Genomic DNA, 14577 nt, shown 5'->3' with positions numbered 1-14577 from the left:
GCGAATAAATGATCACCGATTTGATTAGATTTGCAAGAATTGAATTCTGTTTTTAAAGCTTATTTAGTAAGTCATAGCGCGTGAAACCACGTAAAAAAATTAATTGTAATTAAATACTTTTGAATTCGCTATTATTCTAATGTTACACTATGTGAGGCTAAATTATCCCCCCCCCCCTCGTTCCCTGTTCATTTTTTAACAAATTATTACTTTGCAAAAATTCAAAAGCAGCATTAAATAGAACGAAAAATACTGACTTTTGACGTTTGTTTATTTTTCTAAATATTGGCTGCGTCATCGATAGAGCAAAAAGACCGATTTTTTAAAATTGAAACATAGGTCAAGTGACACTTCAAATTAAAGGTCGTTCAAAGTTACATTCAATGGTGTAATACGATTCACAACCTATCGATTAACTTTTGAGAAAAATATGTATATATTTGGTAAAAAATCCAATACAAATTCTATTAAATCGTACGTAAATAATGAAAAAACTTGTTTGTTGATAGGAAATTGGATTGCTTTCAATTTTAGGCTAACAAACAGTTTTTGTCAAAAAGTCAAAAAGACCGTTTGTGGGCACAAAGTCGAAAAGAAATCAATTTCCTATCAACAAACATGTTTTTTCATTGTTTTACGTCCTATTTAACTGAGTTTGTATTGTATTTTTTACCAAATTTATACCGGTCTCTTTCAAAAACGAATGAATACATTTTTAATTACAATAAATCAATGAACTTAGATTTGAGAGACCTTTAATTGTCTCTTAATACATGTTTCAATTTTAACAAATCGGCAGTATTGCGCCACCGGTGACATAAGCAGCATTTAAAAAAATAAACAAACGTCAAAAACAATATTTTTATTCTATTTAATACTGTTTTCGAATTTTAAAAAAGCAATAATTTGTTGAAAGTGCACAAGAGAGGGGAGGGGAGTTAGTCAATTTAGAGCCGCATGGTATATTATAAATACGTCAACAAATTTATCAAGTTTTTCAGACATTTGGTTTTTATTTAAATGATGATGAGTGTATGTATATCTAATATTTCCATGGAAGTAAGCGCATCTGTGACATTACTGTTGCATTGACTGATTTAATAAAAACTAGAGAAATGTTTAAGTCCTTAAAACCGTGGTCATTACCATTATGAATAATTTAATCAGATTTGCAAGGATTTAATATACGTTAAAAGTTATTTTAGTAAATCGGTAAATCTGACGTTTCCTTCGAAAGACAGATACATATGTGCAACCACTGTTAATGTCACTAAATCATGACTGATGTAATAAGATGTGTAAGGGAATTAAATTGGAAAAAAGTTGCAAAAATGAAAAAATCTCATCTATTTTTCTCAAAGTAAAGTCACTTGTGAAACTGTTGTTATGTTCACAGAATCAACACGAATTTAACGATAACCGTAAAAATTTAAGCAACGATGATAAATCATTAAATTGGCAATCAAATTGACATCGATCAAGTAAAATGTACAAGGATTTAAGTAACTGATTTGAGTAAGTCAGTAAATTTAATGTTATTAAAGTAAAATCAACCCTGAAGCAACGGTTATATTTAATTCCACCGAATCGTTACTGATTTAATTAGATTTCTACAAGGATTTCTCTTTAAATTAAAAAAGTGGGTGCATATTTAAACTTCTATTAGCAGACTCTTTTTTGCATGGTTTTGGAAGGGCGACTTCGTGTCGTGGTCACATTTCCGTGAATACTTCAACGATATATGTATGTAGTATCACTTACAATACTTTTAATTAATATAATTGAAACAAGGAAAACTAGAAATGTGGTCTATAACGATCTAAAAAACGAGAACCTGAAATTCAGTACTGTACGTAATTATAAGATACAAAAAGTGACTTACTCGGTTAGGACCATAATCACCTATTCCGAAACATTTTTCTCGGGAACTTTCTGGTCGTGATAATCATCAGGATTGATTGCATTTTCGGCCGAGATAATGAATTTTGGCGTTGAATGTAGCCCCAAGAGTGCCACCGCTCCACTATATTTAATCAATAACGGCCCGACTGTCCTAAATTATCGCAAATCTCACCAATCGCGTCCGAATATCGTCCTAATTCCCGATTTTAGGCCTAACCCAGATCAATTAACATAAAAAGTATCGTAATTTATTGTCGACGCGCGGCCTGGTAGTACAACTAAACCGATTTATTGAATGAAAAACTCAAGAGGAAAATGTCGTCCTTGATTAGGTTCACTCGCGTTTTAGCTACTCTACTCGATCGCGGAGGGTACAGGGGGATGTCTGCGATAAAGGGACCCGATTATCAACCTTTAATTGCGAATTAGTCGTGAGGAATTTGTTTAAAATGACCCGTTTTGAATTTTGATCGGCCCCAGAGAGCGAAACGAGCCTCCCCAGTGTTGTCGCATTGTCCGGGAGAAAAATCCCTGGAAGAATCTCACAAGCTGATCTTATGGATTGTAGGCCCGTTTTAAGTTGATTTCAGTGGTTGATTTTATATAACAATGGGGCGAAAAGTATTGGAAATTTATCAACAATATTCCCCAAAGATGATATTTTCTTTATTTAAATCCTAAATCAAGAAAACTAAATTGTGAATCATATCATGAAAAATTATGATTCTTAAAAAAACATATTCGGTACTAATTAAGCGCACGCAAACTGCAAAATGGGTTAACATGTAACACTTACAATAATTTGGTCCTGTTAATCTGCAGTTACTATAATGAGAACCATGATCTTGATAAAGTGTCTTTAGATTAGATTTGAGATTCCAAAAAACATTATATTTTCCTGAAGGACAAAAAGAGACAGAATCTTGATGGAGACAGAAACGGCTAGTAATAGCCCCATGAATCCATTTGGAAAAACCATTGATTCCTCTCAAGTCTATTTTTTACCTACTACTCCTCTATTTCTTTACTATTTCTGTTCTTGTTTTATAGAGACACGACGTTTCATTCCATTACTAAATCATCAGGCCGAGAAACATCCCATGACTTCGCAACATGGCAACACCGTTCGCCCCCTCCCTCCCGATTCCAGCCGACCGTTTCCGATCTCGTAAGGGCTGTAATCAGGATGCGCAGGATTCCTGGCCTGGCTGCAAAAATTCGGAAAGTTCACTGCACGGAAGTAAGAATATTTTTCGTTCTTTTTTCCGCTCAATCGCCGATGATACCTACGCCTACACGACTCTCTCGACGTAGACTTAACTGGGAATCTCGTAGGTCAGTTTTCCTAAAGTGCTTCATTTTGCGTAGTAAACATGTATAAGGAGGCACATTATTTGATTCAACACCGAAGGAGATCCAATGTTGGTTTATATTTAGACAATGGCGTTTTTCACCTTTAAGCTTTTACATGCCTTCAAAGTTTAAAAGAATTCAAATTGGAACTAACGTAGTAAAGATATACTTGTTTATGCTTACCTGATTCTCTTTGTTAAAATTGAAAATTAATAAAGTTCTAATTTTGCTCGAAATTACACAATACGTCTGCTTAGAAACCACGTTGCCCCATTTGCCATAGCATTGGCCTAACCATGTTACCTGATCTCCCATACTCACTACAAGTTTTTTCCTTCTTTAGATACTATTCAACTGAGTTTGCATTGAATTTTTTACAAAATTTGTAACTGTTTTTATGAAGAATTAATAGATAAATTTTGAATCTCATTACACCATTGAATATAATTTTGAAAATCTTTTAATTGAAGGTTTTACATGAGCCATCTTGCCAATTAAAATTTTTGAAAAGGTTACTGTGACAGGCATAATGAAGAATATTAAGAATTGAATTTTATATAAAAACTCGTTTTCCTAAAAAACTATGTTGATTTATTTTATAAATTTTGCAAACAGTCCATTTTTCAAGATTAAAGAAAGATTAAGTTTTTGTTGGAAGGCCCTGTATATAATGAATTGTTGTTCAGAAGTTCCTGAACCCCTTTTTTTACTTTTTTTTAACAACATCAGTAAAAGTCATTACAAAAGATTTTTTTGAAAAAGTAATTAATTTTACAAGTACTTTGTTTCCAGAAAATAAATATGATTATCGATGCTTAATACATCTCTATTACTCCGCACAATTATAACTTCAGAGTGGAGCAGAACGTGTTCTACTTATGTCAACAGTGTCAATTGAATGTGACGGACGTTATTCTTCTTGTTTGTTTACAAATAATTGAATTTATTGTAATTGTTATATTTTGAACTTTTTATTTCTCTTTTTGAATTCCTTTGGAATATATTAACATAAAAATATCGATGAAAAAATAAAAATACCCAAAAAAATGGGCGAATTCCAATTGCAGAATATTGTCGACACCATCATTCAACGTTTAGGGTAAAATTAATTATTAAAACGCTAAATCGTTATGAAATAAAAAAATACATTTAATATATTTTAGCGGTAATAATCTCAAAATTCAGCCAGAGGAAATCGTGGATTATCTACAAAAAAACATAAATCAAAACTTAAACTCAGATCCAGGATCTTGGGGAGCATTGGTCATTGAAAAGAGCCAAATCCAAAATTTGTTAGATAAGTTGCCCCACTCCTCCGCATTTAATGCTAAATATGAAGATTTGAGAGTGAAAAAGTGAGTTTTTTCATTTAATACATTCATTTTTAAGTGCCCAATTATCAGTAATTAATTTTGGCATGGGACACACCTCTGAACACACCTCAATGAAGTCAAGTTTAGATTCATACCAAATACCACTGAAAAATGTTAATTTGTAAATTAAACTCCATTCTAACTTTTCATCTTTATTTCTACATTTTACAGCACAAGAACATACAGAAATCACACTAAAAAAAAAAAGAATTCTGAAATCACTTGTGGATACCACCTACTAAAAAATAAATATTTAAATATAAATCTAAGTGTAAATCCTCAGATTCTATCATCAATAAATTGCTAAATTTCAAATTTAAACTTCTCAGAACAAGCAGAACATACAACTAAATAAAGTGAATGAAAAAAGGTAGTAAAGAGTTAATAGAAAACTTGAACAAACAAATTTGAACTTTGAAGCCCCCTACCATGAGATTGAAGCCATTTTGCATATAGGTAAATTAAGCAAAATTTGTATAATTTTATGGCAGGAATTAGTGGGATATTCTTACCTGTGTTATTCTGGGACATATTGTATAATGCATGTATAAAGGAAGTTCAGTGTAGTTCCTAACAGTTGAAAAAAAACCATTTCAATACATACATTCCTTTGAAATGGCACATATTGAGCAATACCCACATATATATTAACCAAAAATGCAGTTACTAATGAATAATAATAAGTAAAGGATTTTATTTATAAATATATGCTGATATCAGTAACACTTAATGCATTAAAAAATAACGAGATTTAATAAAGTATTATTATTTCACCTAATCATTGTAAGTTAACCTATCAGAGATATGTACATATGTGATATGCATATGAAATCAAGTCATTTCATACTAAGGCATGCTCATTCTCTCTTCTCTATCTTGAAGTTTCATACTGTTTATAACAAGAATATGCCCTGTCTTGTAGCTTCATCATCCATTTCAAAACTGGTGTTAATCAAGGTGCTGAGGACTTATTTACCCTGAAAATTTTTGGAACCTGTAAATTAAACAAACTATAAAAGGTTTTGTTACACTGGTAACATTAATGTGCAGTAGGTAAAATTATAAATACTAATTTTATCCACTGAGATCCTCCCAGCAGCCCATATTAATTATGGTTATATTTATATAACTCATTACCACTATGTGAAAATAAGCTGGGATAACTCGAGCAAAAAACTAAAGAAAAAAAACTAGGATGCAAAGTGTTTTCGTCACAATTTCCATTTTTACAACACTGAAAACAAATTGAGAATATAGTAAAAAAATATTAAATCACTGCACACCGAAATAAAACCACTGGAATGTATATTCTAAAAAATGAAATACACTCCACTATTACTAGATATCCACATCAAATTAATTTCTGAAGTAACAGTATAAAAGCACATCACCATTTATTTTCTGTGTGTTGCTTTAATAATTGACATAATTCATTAAATTTTAGTGTCGATTGCCTTAACAGTTTTGTACAACTTTTAAATACCATATCGCAGGATTATGCAGTCAAGTATTTGTTAGCTAGAAGCAAGCAGAAACAATATTCAAAAGTAGAGAAAAATATAAATATGGCTAACATTCCACAGGTTTGTTCTTACATTTATTTTCACTTTTTGAGTAACTACCTATTATGTTTTGTTTGAGTTGCTATTGCGATTATTGTATATTTGATATTATTTAGGTAATAAATCTATTAAAACAAAAAACAAAAGGAACTCCAGTTGGTGATCCTAGTGGAATACTAAATATATCATCCACTCCACCAGTCAATTCTACTCCGTCTGTGATATCATGGGTACAACGTAAGCCCACCATGTCATTTGATTTCTCTGCGACGCATCCGAGTTCGTTTCACCCAGCAGTGCCTGAAGCGTCGCAGGAAAACATTCTTATTGAGGATTTATTAAATGTTCTTATGGGTTTACCTGGTTGCTATATTGAACCTGAAGATCTCGGCGATCCTTATGGACCTAGAACTTTCAAGTAGGTATTTAATATTATATGTATTTGCATTCTTGTGAGTGTTTTTGATTATTTTTTATTACTCAAAGAATAAATGACAATGTAGCATTGCCCCTTAAAGAGCTGGTAAAACAAATTTTGCCATTGGCAAGCCATTATTCAATGATTCAGAGGTTTATTGAAGAGAAAATGCGGTTTGAGTTTGGACAAGTTAATAATGCTTTAGCAGAAGCTATGCAGAGTCTCATTAAAGACCACATGGTGAGTTAGTAAAAATAGAATAAAGTTTTTATTTAATATTGTGTGTTTTAGTTGTTTATTGTCCAACTTGAAACTGAAACCAGATCTGGTAACATGAGTCTCCAAAAGTTTTGGTTTTTTACCCAGAGGAACATGCAATGTCTGGGAATTGCCGCAGATATCGCCTTCTCCATAAGCAAAGTTTGTAAATTATTAAGTATAATTTTCAATATAAAAGTTGAAAAAATTTTAGTCTGGTGCCATAGGGGGTAAAGTTTTAAGCTTGCTACACGACTACGTAATAAGCTCAATAGGGGACGAAAAAAATCAACAAATTTGTCTTAAGCTCATGGAAAACGCAAGTGTGCCATATATGAAAATGTTGGGAATGTGGATTTATAGAGGAATTATCTCAGATCCTATTGGAGAAGTAAATGCTACAATACTTTAAGATAAATTGTGTCATAGAATTAAATTTATTACAGTTCCTGATCGAGGATAATGAAGTGATGCAGAAGGAATTGATTAATGTAGAGTACTCTGATGATTATTGGGATAAAAAATACTCCATACGCCGAGAGAGAATTCCTAAATTTTTAGAGTCAGTTTCTGATATAATTTTAAAAGCTGGCAAATATCTTAATGTAATAAGACAATGTGGTAAACTAAAACCAAAAATTCTCAGGGCTATGGGATTATGAATCACTTTTTCTAGACAAACCTGTGAAATCAAAAGTATGTCCAATTGAATATAAAATCGAAGAAAAACATTACATTGAGGCCATTGAACAAGCCTATACATTTTCAAGTCAAACACTTCTTGATCTCGTCATAAAAGAGAAGAATCTGATGGGGAGACTAAGATCTGTCAAACATTACTTCCTACTAGACAAAGGAGACTTTATAGTTGCTTTTTTGACCCTCTGTGAGAAAGAACTAAATAAAACTGTGGCGGATGTTGTTCAGGGCAGACTTGAGAGCTTAATGGACCTAGCGCTGAGAATCTCCAGTGCTGTAAATGATCCCTATAAGGACGATTTAAAGACCGAACTCTTGCCGTTTCATTTGCAGTATCAAATGTTTAAAATTCTTAGTATAGATACTCAATCTGAAGAAGGTTTGTATTTTTTATGAAAATCTAAGGAAACTCTTGAGTTTTTATACTTTTTAGAGTATTGGTCAAACTACCAAAAAAACCAAGAAGATGTTTTTCAAAAAAAATTACTCGTTATAGAGTCAGTTGCGTTTAGCTACGAAGTGAGCTGGCCGTTGTCTCTGATTTTAAATAAAAAATCGCTATCTTGTTACCAAATGCTCTTCCGTCACCTCTTTTTCTCGAAATACGTGGAGCGATTATTATGTCAAGTATGGAAGTCCAATAAAGTAGCCAAAAAATTCCAGTACCAAGATGCGATGCATTATAGAAAAGCCTTTGTTCTGAGACAAAAAATGCTGCACTGTGTGCAGAATTTAGAGTATCATATGATGGTTGAAGTGATTGAACCCCATTGGTGTTCGTTTCTGCAGAAGATTGGCAAGGTAATATTTAGATCCACTACACGCAAAGAGTTTAACGATGAATTTAAAAGGTAAATAACGTGGACGAGATTCTGGTTTGTCATAGAGATTTCCTAGACAGTTGCCTGAAAGACTGCATGTTGACGATTTCGGCCATTTTAAGCACAATTATCAATATTTTGGATATTTGTGTCGAGTTTGCCAAATTTATGCAGGTAAGATTTTAAGAAGTACTTTACATTTCTAGCAGAAAGCCGAAACCAGTGATTTTCTTTAATTATTTTGAAAGTATAGAATTGTTGCGTATGGCCTCAGTTATATTAAAATAATTTTTAAATTCAATATTATTACGGTCATGCGCACCAACAAATTAGAAATCGCCTTTAGATTTGCCTAATGATTTTTTTGGTTTTGCACCTAACGCAGCGGACGCAGCGCTATTTTGTGGAAGCAGAACTAGGCTCTTTGCCAAATTCACTATATGAGTCGTTCACACAGGTATTTTTGAAGCCCACTACTACCTATACCGAGACTATACAGTGTATCAAACAAGATCAACACATATCTCGGTATAGATAGCCATAAAAGTGCTTCTCACAATGCTTTTTTGCTTTATATTACCTTCGACTTTGGTATCATAATATGGCTCGTATTGCATGTCCTCTGTGCTTTGAGTTACATCCTAAAGCATTGAAGAAACTTCTTGTAATATTCTAAAATGTTTTCCGAATTTTCAAAAGTTGGTGTGATCTAAAGAAATTTCTTCCTAATCTTTTGCCCATATCTACGTAGGGCATTATCATTATCAAAGGCAATCAAGCAGTGAACAAAGTGGTCTTCCCTGTTGATGATTGTATCTCCTTCCTTCTTATTGGCGTTGTTCTCATATTTGAAAATTACGATGACCTCCCTGGTTAGTAAATGATAGTCCCGCAAAGATTGGTGTAAGATATCCATGTTGTTAAAAATGATTCAATGACCTTTTGGAAGTGTGTGATTTGCTACTCCTGACTTCACCGTTTGCCTTAACCTGCTACTTTTTTTAGTATTTATCGTCTTAACATTTATGCTCCATTTTTCGAAATGAAATACACAGAATCACAATTGTGTGGAACTCTGAAAACTTTTAGTGTTGACAAAGGATATCGTTTGTCCTCAGACAATATGAGTGAACAGATAGATTATCCGAGTCAGTATAAAAACAATTTTAACATTATGCTTCTCCAGTATCCTGTCGATCCTATTTGTGACTATATATCTATGGAAGGAACAACCCGCTCCAAATTTCTTTATCAGTTTCAATGTTTTTATCGATGATTTTTAATGGTTCTCCTCTATCTTGCTGCTATGCTTTATCAAATTCTTCCTATGTCTTTTTCAACCAAATACTTTTCTCAAGTGCTTTAATTTTCTTTCCAACTCAGATAGTCTTTTTGGATCCTTCCGATAACGTCTTCATAATTCAACTTTTTTGGTTAATATGATTCAACCCATGTACTGTATGAATCAGTTATCTAAAAATCGGAACCCTCCTTCCTTCCTCATTTCCATAGTGAACTGCATTTTGCATTTTTTAGTTTATTCAACTGAACTGAATGTCTCCCTTATCATGACTCCAAATAACAAAACACTTCCAATCCGTGATATTTCGGTCCTTGTCCACTCATCGATTTGAATTTGCAGGAAACGTCTTACACTCTCTTCGTTCGCTATGATGTCTTTCACATATAGCCTGGATGGTACTGTAGCAATATTTCCTCCGTAGATTAACATGCTCAGTTTATCCACAAATAGTTTTTTTTATTTTGTCGCTCAAGTTGACTACATTTTTCTTTTTATTCTCCTCGAATACTGATTTTGTTGCGTTTTATTTGTAGTTTTTCTGAATGCTTTAAACTTCTTTAAGCAATTGGTTTTCACTACTTTAGTTATGATCTTTGAACCACTTGGACCTCCCTGGACCACGGCTTCACAACACGAAAACATCTTAGAATATAACTTGACCCGCTATCAAAAACCCTCACAACCTGATAAAATTTCTTGTTTTGTTATGATCCAGATCTATGTCATCATTTCATGACAAAAGTTTTGAAAATCAGAAAATTTTCATCATTTCCCCATATTTTAACGTTTTATGTTTTGGTAATTAAATAATAATCACCGTTTTTCAAGATGTAAAAGTATTTTTTATGAATTTGAAAAAAACACGTTATATAATTTACAGAATGATGTGATTCTACAGTCGAGTTCCGAAGGTGTGCCTAATATGAGCTTCAAAGATACAATCGCGCATTTCGACCTTCAGTTTTTAAAGGCCATTACATCTTTGCTAACCCAGATCAACGATCTAAATCGCGACACCAGCGATCACGATCGCTTATTCAATTTATTGTATAGGTAAGTGGAAGTATAGCCCCAAAATCCCTTCCATTCCTCACCTCATCTCGATTTTTTCCTCTAGTCTACAGATGTACTGTAGGAATTCCTATAAAATAATTCCTACAATAATTTGTCAAAAATCCTGAAGATTTTTTTTAATTGGTGAGATATTATCAGTAGAGTCGTTCAGGTTTCTATGGTGATATTTCTTTTACAGATTGAACTTCAACTCGTTTTACAGTGATGATTCCTCTCGTTCGCTAGCAAAGGTGCTGCAAAATTCGTCAGGATAATTAATTGTGCCGTTTTTAACTGTATTTATTATTGCATTGAGATTTGTTAAAATAAAACCCAGCAATAAAATTTTTTGAATTTCCACCCAAATGTCAAAATTCGTAATTCAGAAAGCTTTATGTGTTTTGGAGGCAAAATTTCTAGTAAATCATTTAAGTATTTCTTGCATACACATCGCAAAGTGTTCATATAAACAAAAAACATATTGTTTTTTCTTTTTGTGTAGTTTTATATCCGTGTTTAATATGTCTTTTTTTTCTATGGCAAGTCATCAACTGTTCATTATCGTCAATTTTTAATTGTATTTTTGTTATAATTTAAGAAAATGACAAACTGGTGTGTCATTTTTTATTCCCCGCTATATCGGATTTTTGGGTATAAAAGTGTTTCGTTTTTACACCTCACAAAAAAGCAACATTTACATTTTTTAACGATCAAGATGGTACTGATAGATTTTCAAGATATTGGTGTTAAGCATAGACGAGTTCCACGATATGAGGTTACATGACTAATGCACCGTTTTAGTACTGTTTAAAGAAATCTTCAGGAAATTGACTACTTTAAGTTATACAGGGTGATTTAGATGGTATGGTTCACTATTGTTATCTTCTAAACCGTTAGAGTTAGAAAGTTAGTTACACGAGATCAAAATTTCCAAAGTTAATGGTAAAGTAAAATTTAATAACGGTGTTGCCAAATTTCGTTTATGTCACCAAATATTGGGAGAAAATCAAAATTGCCAAAATTTATTCTAACTATTTTAAATTGCAGATTCTACAAAAAAAAATTCAATGCAACAGCTTTTTTGAAACACACGCTGACCTTGACATATTGTCTTTTTATAAAGCAGTTTCTAAGGTATAGACCCTAACTTATTTTTTTATATGGATCTGTTTTTTTATAATACTTTGGCAAAATCTTTTATCGAAATTTAGATAAAAAATTTTATTTCGAAAAATTACTACATTGATGTCGGGCCAATTAAATTTCGTGGCCGTTTATTATTTCCTCTGAGTTGCAAGCTACTCTGGCATTGGCATAGCCTGGTTACAAATGGACCCCAACTTCTATAATGTATAGTTATACGTCACGAAACTCACACTGTGACGACACCATGGTTACCGAGCGTCATTTAATAATGTACATTTAGAAATGTTTAAATTTAATTAATTCAGCTAGGAGCCAGTGTGTTTCATGATTTTAAACATAAATTTTTGTCAATTAAATTAGGTATCGAGATCGGATCCAATTAACTAAACAAAAAAAAATGGTTAGGACCTAACCTAACTCTAGTTTTGAATTTAAGTCAAAAACAGGTTTTTACACATTGTTTCCAAAACAGATTAATAATGACACGAATATGGCTATTATTCACCTAGTGAGTTAATAAAAATAGTTGCCATGGAAATGAATGTCAAATGAAACGTCATCGTTGATTTATAAATCAAGACGTGTTTGTAGGTTTGTGTGTCTGATTTATTTTATTTTCAAATTAGGTTAGTTTAATTGTAATTTTATGAAATCTGGTGATGGAAGAAGTCGTATATGAAATGCGGTTTTGAAATGTTTATGATCCTCATGTTTTAGGTATCTCGGCGCCGCGCGCCTTCGGATTTAAACTCCACGTTTTGGCTTTATTGATGTACTTTAGCACCTTGGTGTAAACTTACTATTACGTTTGGTTTCCTATTTGTTCAAATTTTAATATAAGCTAACAAATAGGACGATGGGTAAATTAGAACTAAATCAAACCGTTAAGAAAGATTCGGGACGTGTATGGAACGTTAGCTGGCATCCCAAAGGAGATGCCCTAGCTTCATGCGGAGAGGATAAAACTATTAGAATTTGGGCAAAGGACTTGCTTGGCAAGTGGAGTAATAAGGTAGTACTTACTGATGGTCATAAACGTACCATCCGACAAGTTGCATGGTCACCCTGTGGAAATTTTTTAGGTAATATACTCAACATAGAGTTTTTACTATAAGTTTAGACTTATGGTACTGAGTATTTGGGTGTAGAATCAGAGATTCTAACAATAAATTAGATATTGGTAATTAGTTCTGATCTAATGAAGTACAAATACAAAGCAACACAGATATTAAAAGTTCATATGTTTCCATTCATGTTACCCAAATAACCATCCAAGTCTAATTTAAAAAACTAAAGGACATGATATTACATGAAACAATGTTTTCTGTTTTTTTTTTAGCTTCTGCTAGTTTTGATGCAACTACTTGCATTTGGGATAAACAAAGCGGCGATTTTGAATGTAATGCAACCTTAGAAGGACATGAAAATGAAGTTAAAAGTGTGGCCTGGTCAAAATCTGGCCACTTTCTAGCAACATGCAGTAGAGATAAATCTGTCTGGGTATGGGAAGTAGCTGAAGAAAATGAATATGATTGTGCTGCAGTTTTAAATGCACATTCTCAAGATGTGAAAAAGGTTATTTAGTCATAATTAAAGTAAGGAACTTATTAAATTAATAATTTCTTTATTAGGTCGCCTGGCATCCAAATAAAGATGTATTAGCTTCTGCTTCATATGATGACACAATAAAGTTTTTTAAAGAGGATTTGAGTGATGGTGACTGGGTTTGTTGTGGAACTTTATTTGGACATGATTCAACAGTGTGGAGTATTAGTTTTGAAGGTTTATTGTTGCCATTGCTTCACAAAATTGCACTTTATTAGTATTTTATTATATAGGAAATGGTGAAAGATTAGCTTCTAGCAGTGATGATGGTACTGTGAAGATATGGAAAGAATATCTCCCAGGAAATGCAGAAGGAGTAGCAACAGTTGATGACGATTCAACATGGAAATGTATATGCACTATATCAGGATATCATTCAAGAACTATTTATGATATTGATTGGTGTCCAAATACTGGTAAATGCATTTAATTAAAAAAAAAATCAATCTTCATTTCAATCATTAAATAACTACAACTATTAACCTAATATATTTATTATTACTGTTTTTCAAGGACTGATAGCTACAGCATGTGGAGATGACACAATACGAATTTTCAAGGAAGCTGAAGATTCTGATCCCAATGCTCCAACATTTAATCTTTTGTGCAGTGTTGATAAGGCACACAACCAAGATGTGAACTGTGTCGCCTGGAATCCGGTTCAAAAAGGAGTTTTAGCGTCATCTAGTGACGATGGTGAAGTGAATTTCTGGACATTAGTGGACTAAGTTTCAATAGAGAAAATTATTTTCTTAATATTTTTATTAAATTATAGAAAAATGTTTTGGAGATCGGGGTCATTTGTATGTAGTCATAGTTTTCTAAGTATAGGCAAGGTGCCAAAGTTATGAGAGCGTAGAAGCAATGTATTTTATTTTTGCAATTTTTAATCTAAAATTAGATTGAATATACAATTATTACGACAATTAAACGACGTAAACAGCTTATAGAGGCTAATTGTTGTCAAGTGTTACAGTACACTGTTCTAAGGTAACTATGATAAGTGGTTCAATGGAATCATAGGAATGCTCACCACATCTGAAGTGTTCACATTTAGGGAATACCTATGAACATAACAAGAAAA

The 14577-nt window shown here is 32.6% G+C and overlaps 3 protein-coding genes across 8 annotated transcripts in view; 2 read left to right on the top strand and 1 right to left on the bottom strand.

Moving 5' to 3' along the window:
- RhoGAP100F (Rho GTPase activating protein at 100F) overlaps positions 1-2830 on the bottom strand; it is a 65543-nt gene extending 62713 nt beyond the window's left edge. For 2 of the 3 annotated variants that reach the window (XM_066295741.1, XM_066295742.1), the window contains exon 1: positions 1883-2829. The gene's annotated coding sequence lies outside the window, so the exon portion shown is untranslated. Of the gene's footprint in view, positions 1-1882 lie in introns of all 3 variants that reach the window. The other variant, XM_066295744.1, reaches the window with a different exon arrangement.
- A 1327-nt stretch (positions 2831-4157) lies between these two features.
- Positions 4158-11102, top strand: Grip84 (Gamma-tubulin ring protein 84). 3 transcript variants are annotated; one of them, XM_066295552.1, is made up of 14 exons: positions 4158-4354; positions 4419-4610; positions 6073-6211; positions 6307-6608; positions 6677-6848; positions 6900-7028; positions 7081-7257; positions 7313-7487; positions 7543-7944; positions 7999-8366; positions 8417-8560; positions 8772-8843; positions 10570-10742; positions 10942-11102. In XM_066295552.1, exons 1-14 carry the CDS (start codon positions 4302-4304, stop codon positions 11015-11017), a joined length of 2574 nt encoding a protein of 857 aa, XP_066151649.1. In that variant the 5' UTR covers positions 4158-4301; the 3' UTR covers positions 11018-11102. The 3 variants fall into 3 exon arrangements, with proteins under 3 accessions (XP_066151649.1, XP_066151650.1, XP_066151651.1); XM_066295554.1 differs by lacking the exon at positions 4158-4354 and adding an exon at positions 4958-5084 and having other exon boundaries at positions 4545-4610; XM_066295553.1 differs by lacking the exon at positions 8772-8843 and having other exon boundaries at positions 4160-4354.
- Positions 11103-12314: 1212 nt separating this feature from the next.
- Positions 12315-14440, top strand: Ciao1 (cytosolic iron-sulfur assembly component 1). Of its 2 annotated transcripts, none has more exons than XM_066295621.1 (7): positions 12315-12514; positions 12606-12678; positions 12741-12970; positions 13228-13463; positions 13520-13670; positions 13727-13909; positions 14007-14440. In XM_066295621.1, the coding sequence occupies exons 1-7, from the start codon at positions 12430-12432 to the stop codon at positions 14219-14221; spliced, it is 1173 nt and encodes a 390-aa protein (XP_066151718.1). In that variant the 5' UTR covers positions 12315-12429; the 3' UTR covers positions 14222-14440. The 2 variants fall into 2 exon arrangements, with proteins under 2 accessions (XP_066151718.1, XP_066151719.1); XM_066295622.1 differs by having other exon boundaries at positions 12335-12479.
- The last annotated feature ends 137 nt before the right edge of the window (positions 14441-14577 follow it).

This window comes from Euwallacea fornicatus, chromosome 23 (assembly GCF_040115645.1).
Source record: "Euwallacea fornicatus isolate EFF26 chromosome 23, ASM4011564v1, whole genome shotgun sequence".
Taxonomy (NCBI): Eukaryota; Metazoa; Arthropoda; class Insecta; order Coleoptera; family Curculionidae; genus Euwallacea; species Euwallacea fornicatus.
The sequence above is the reverse complement of the archived record's forward strand: the minus strand, read 5'-3'. Positions and strand labels throughout refer to the sequence as shown.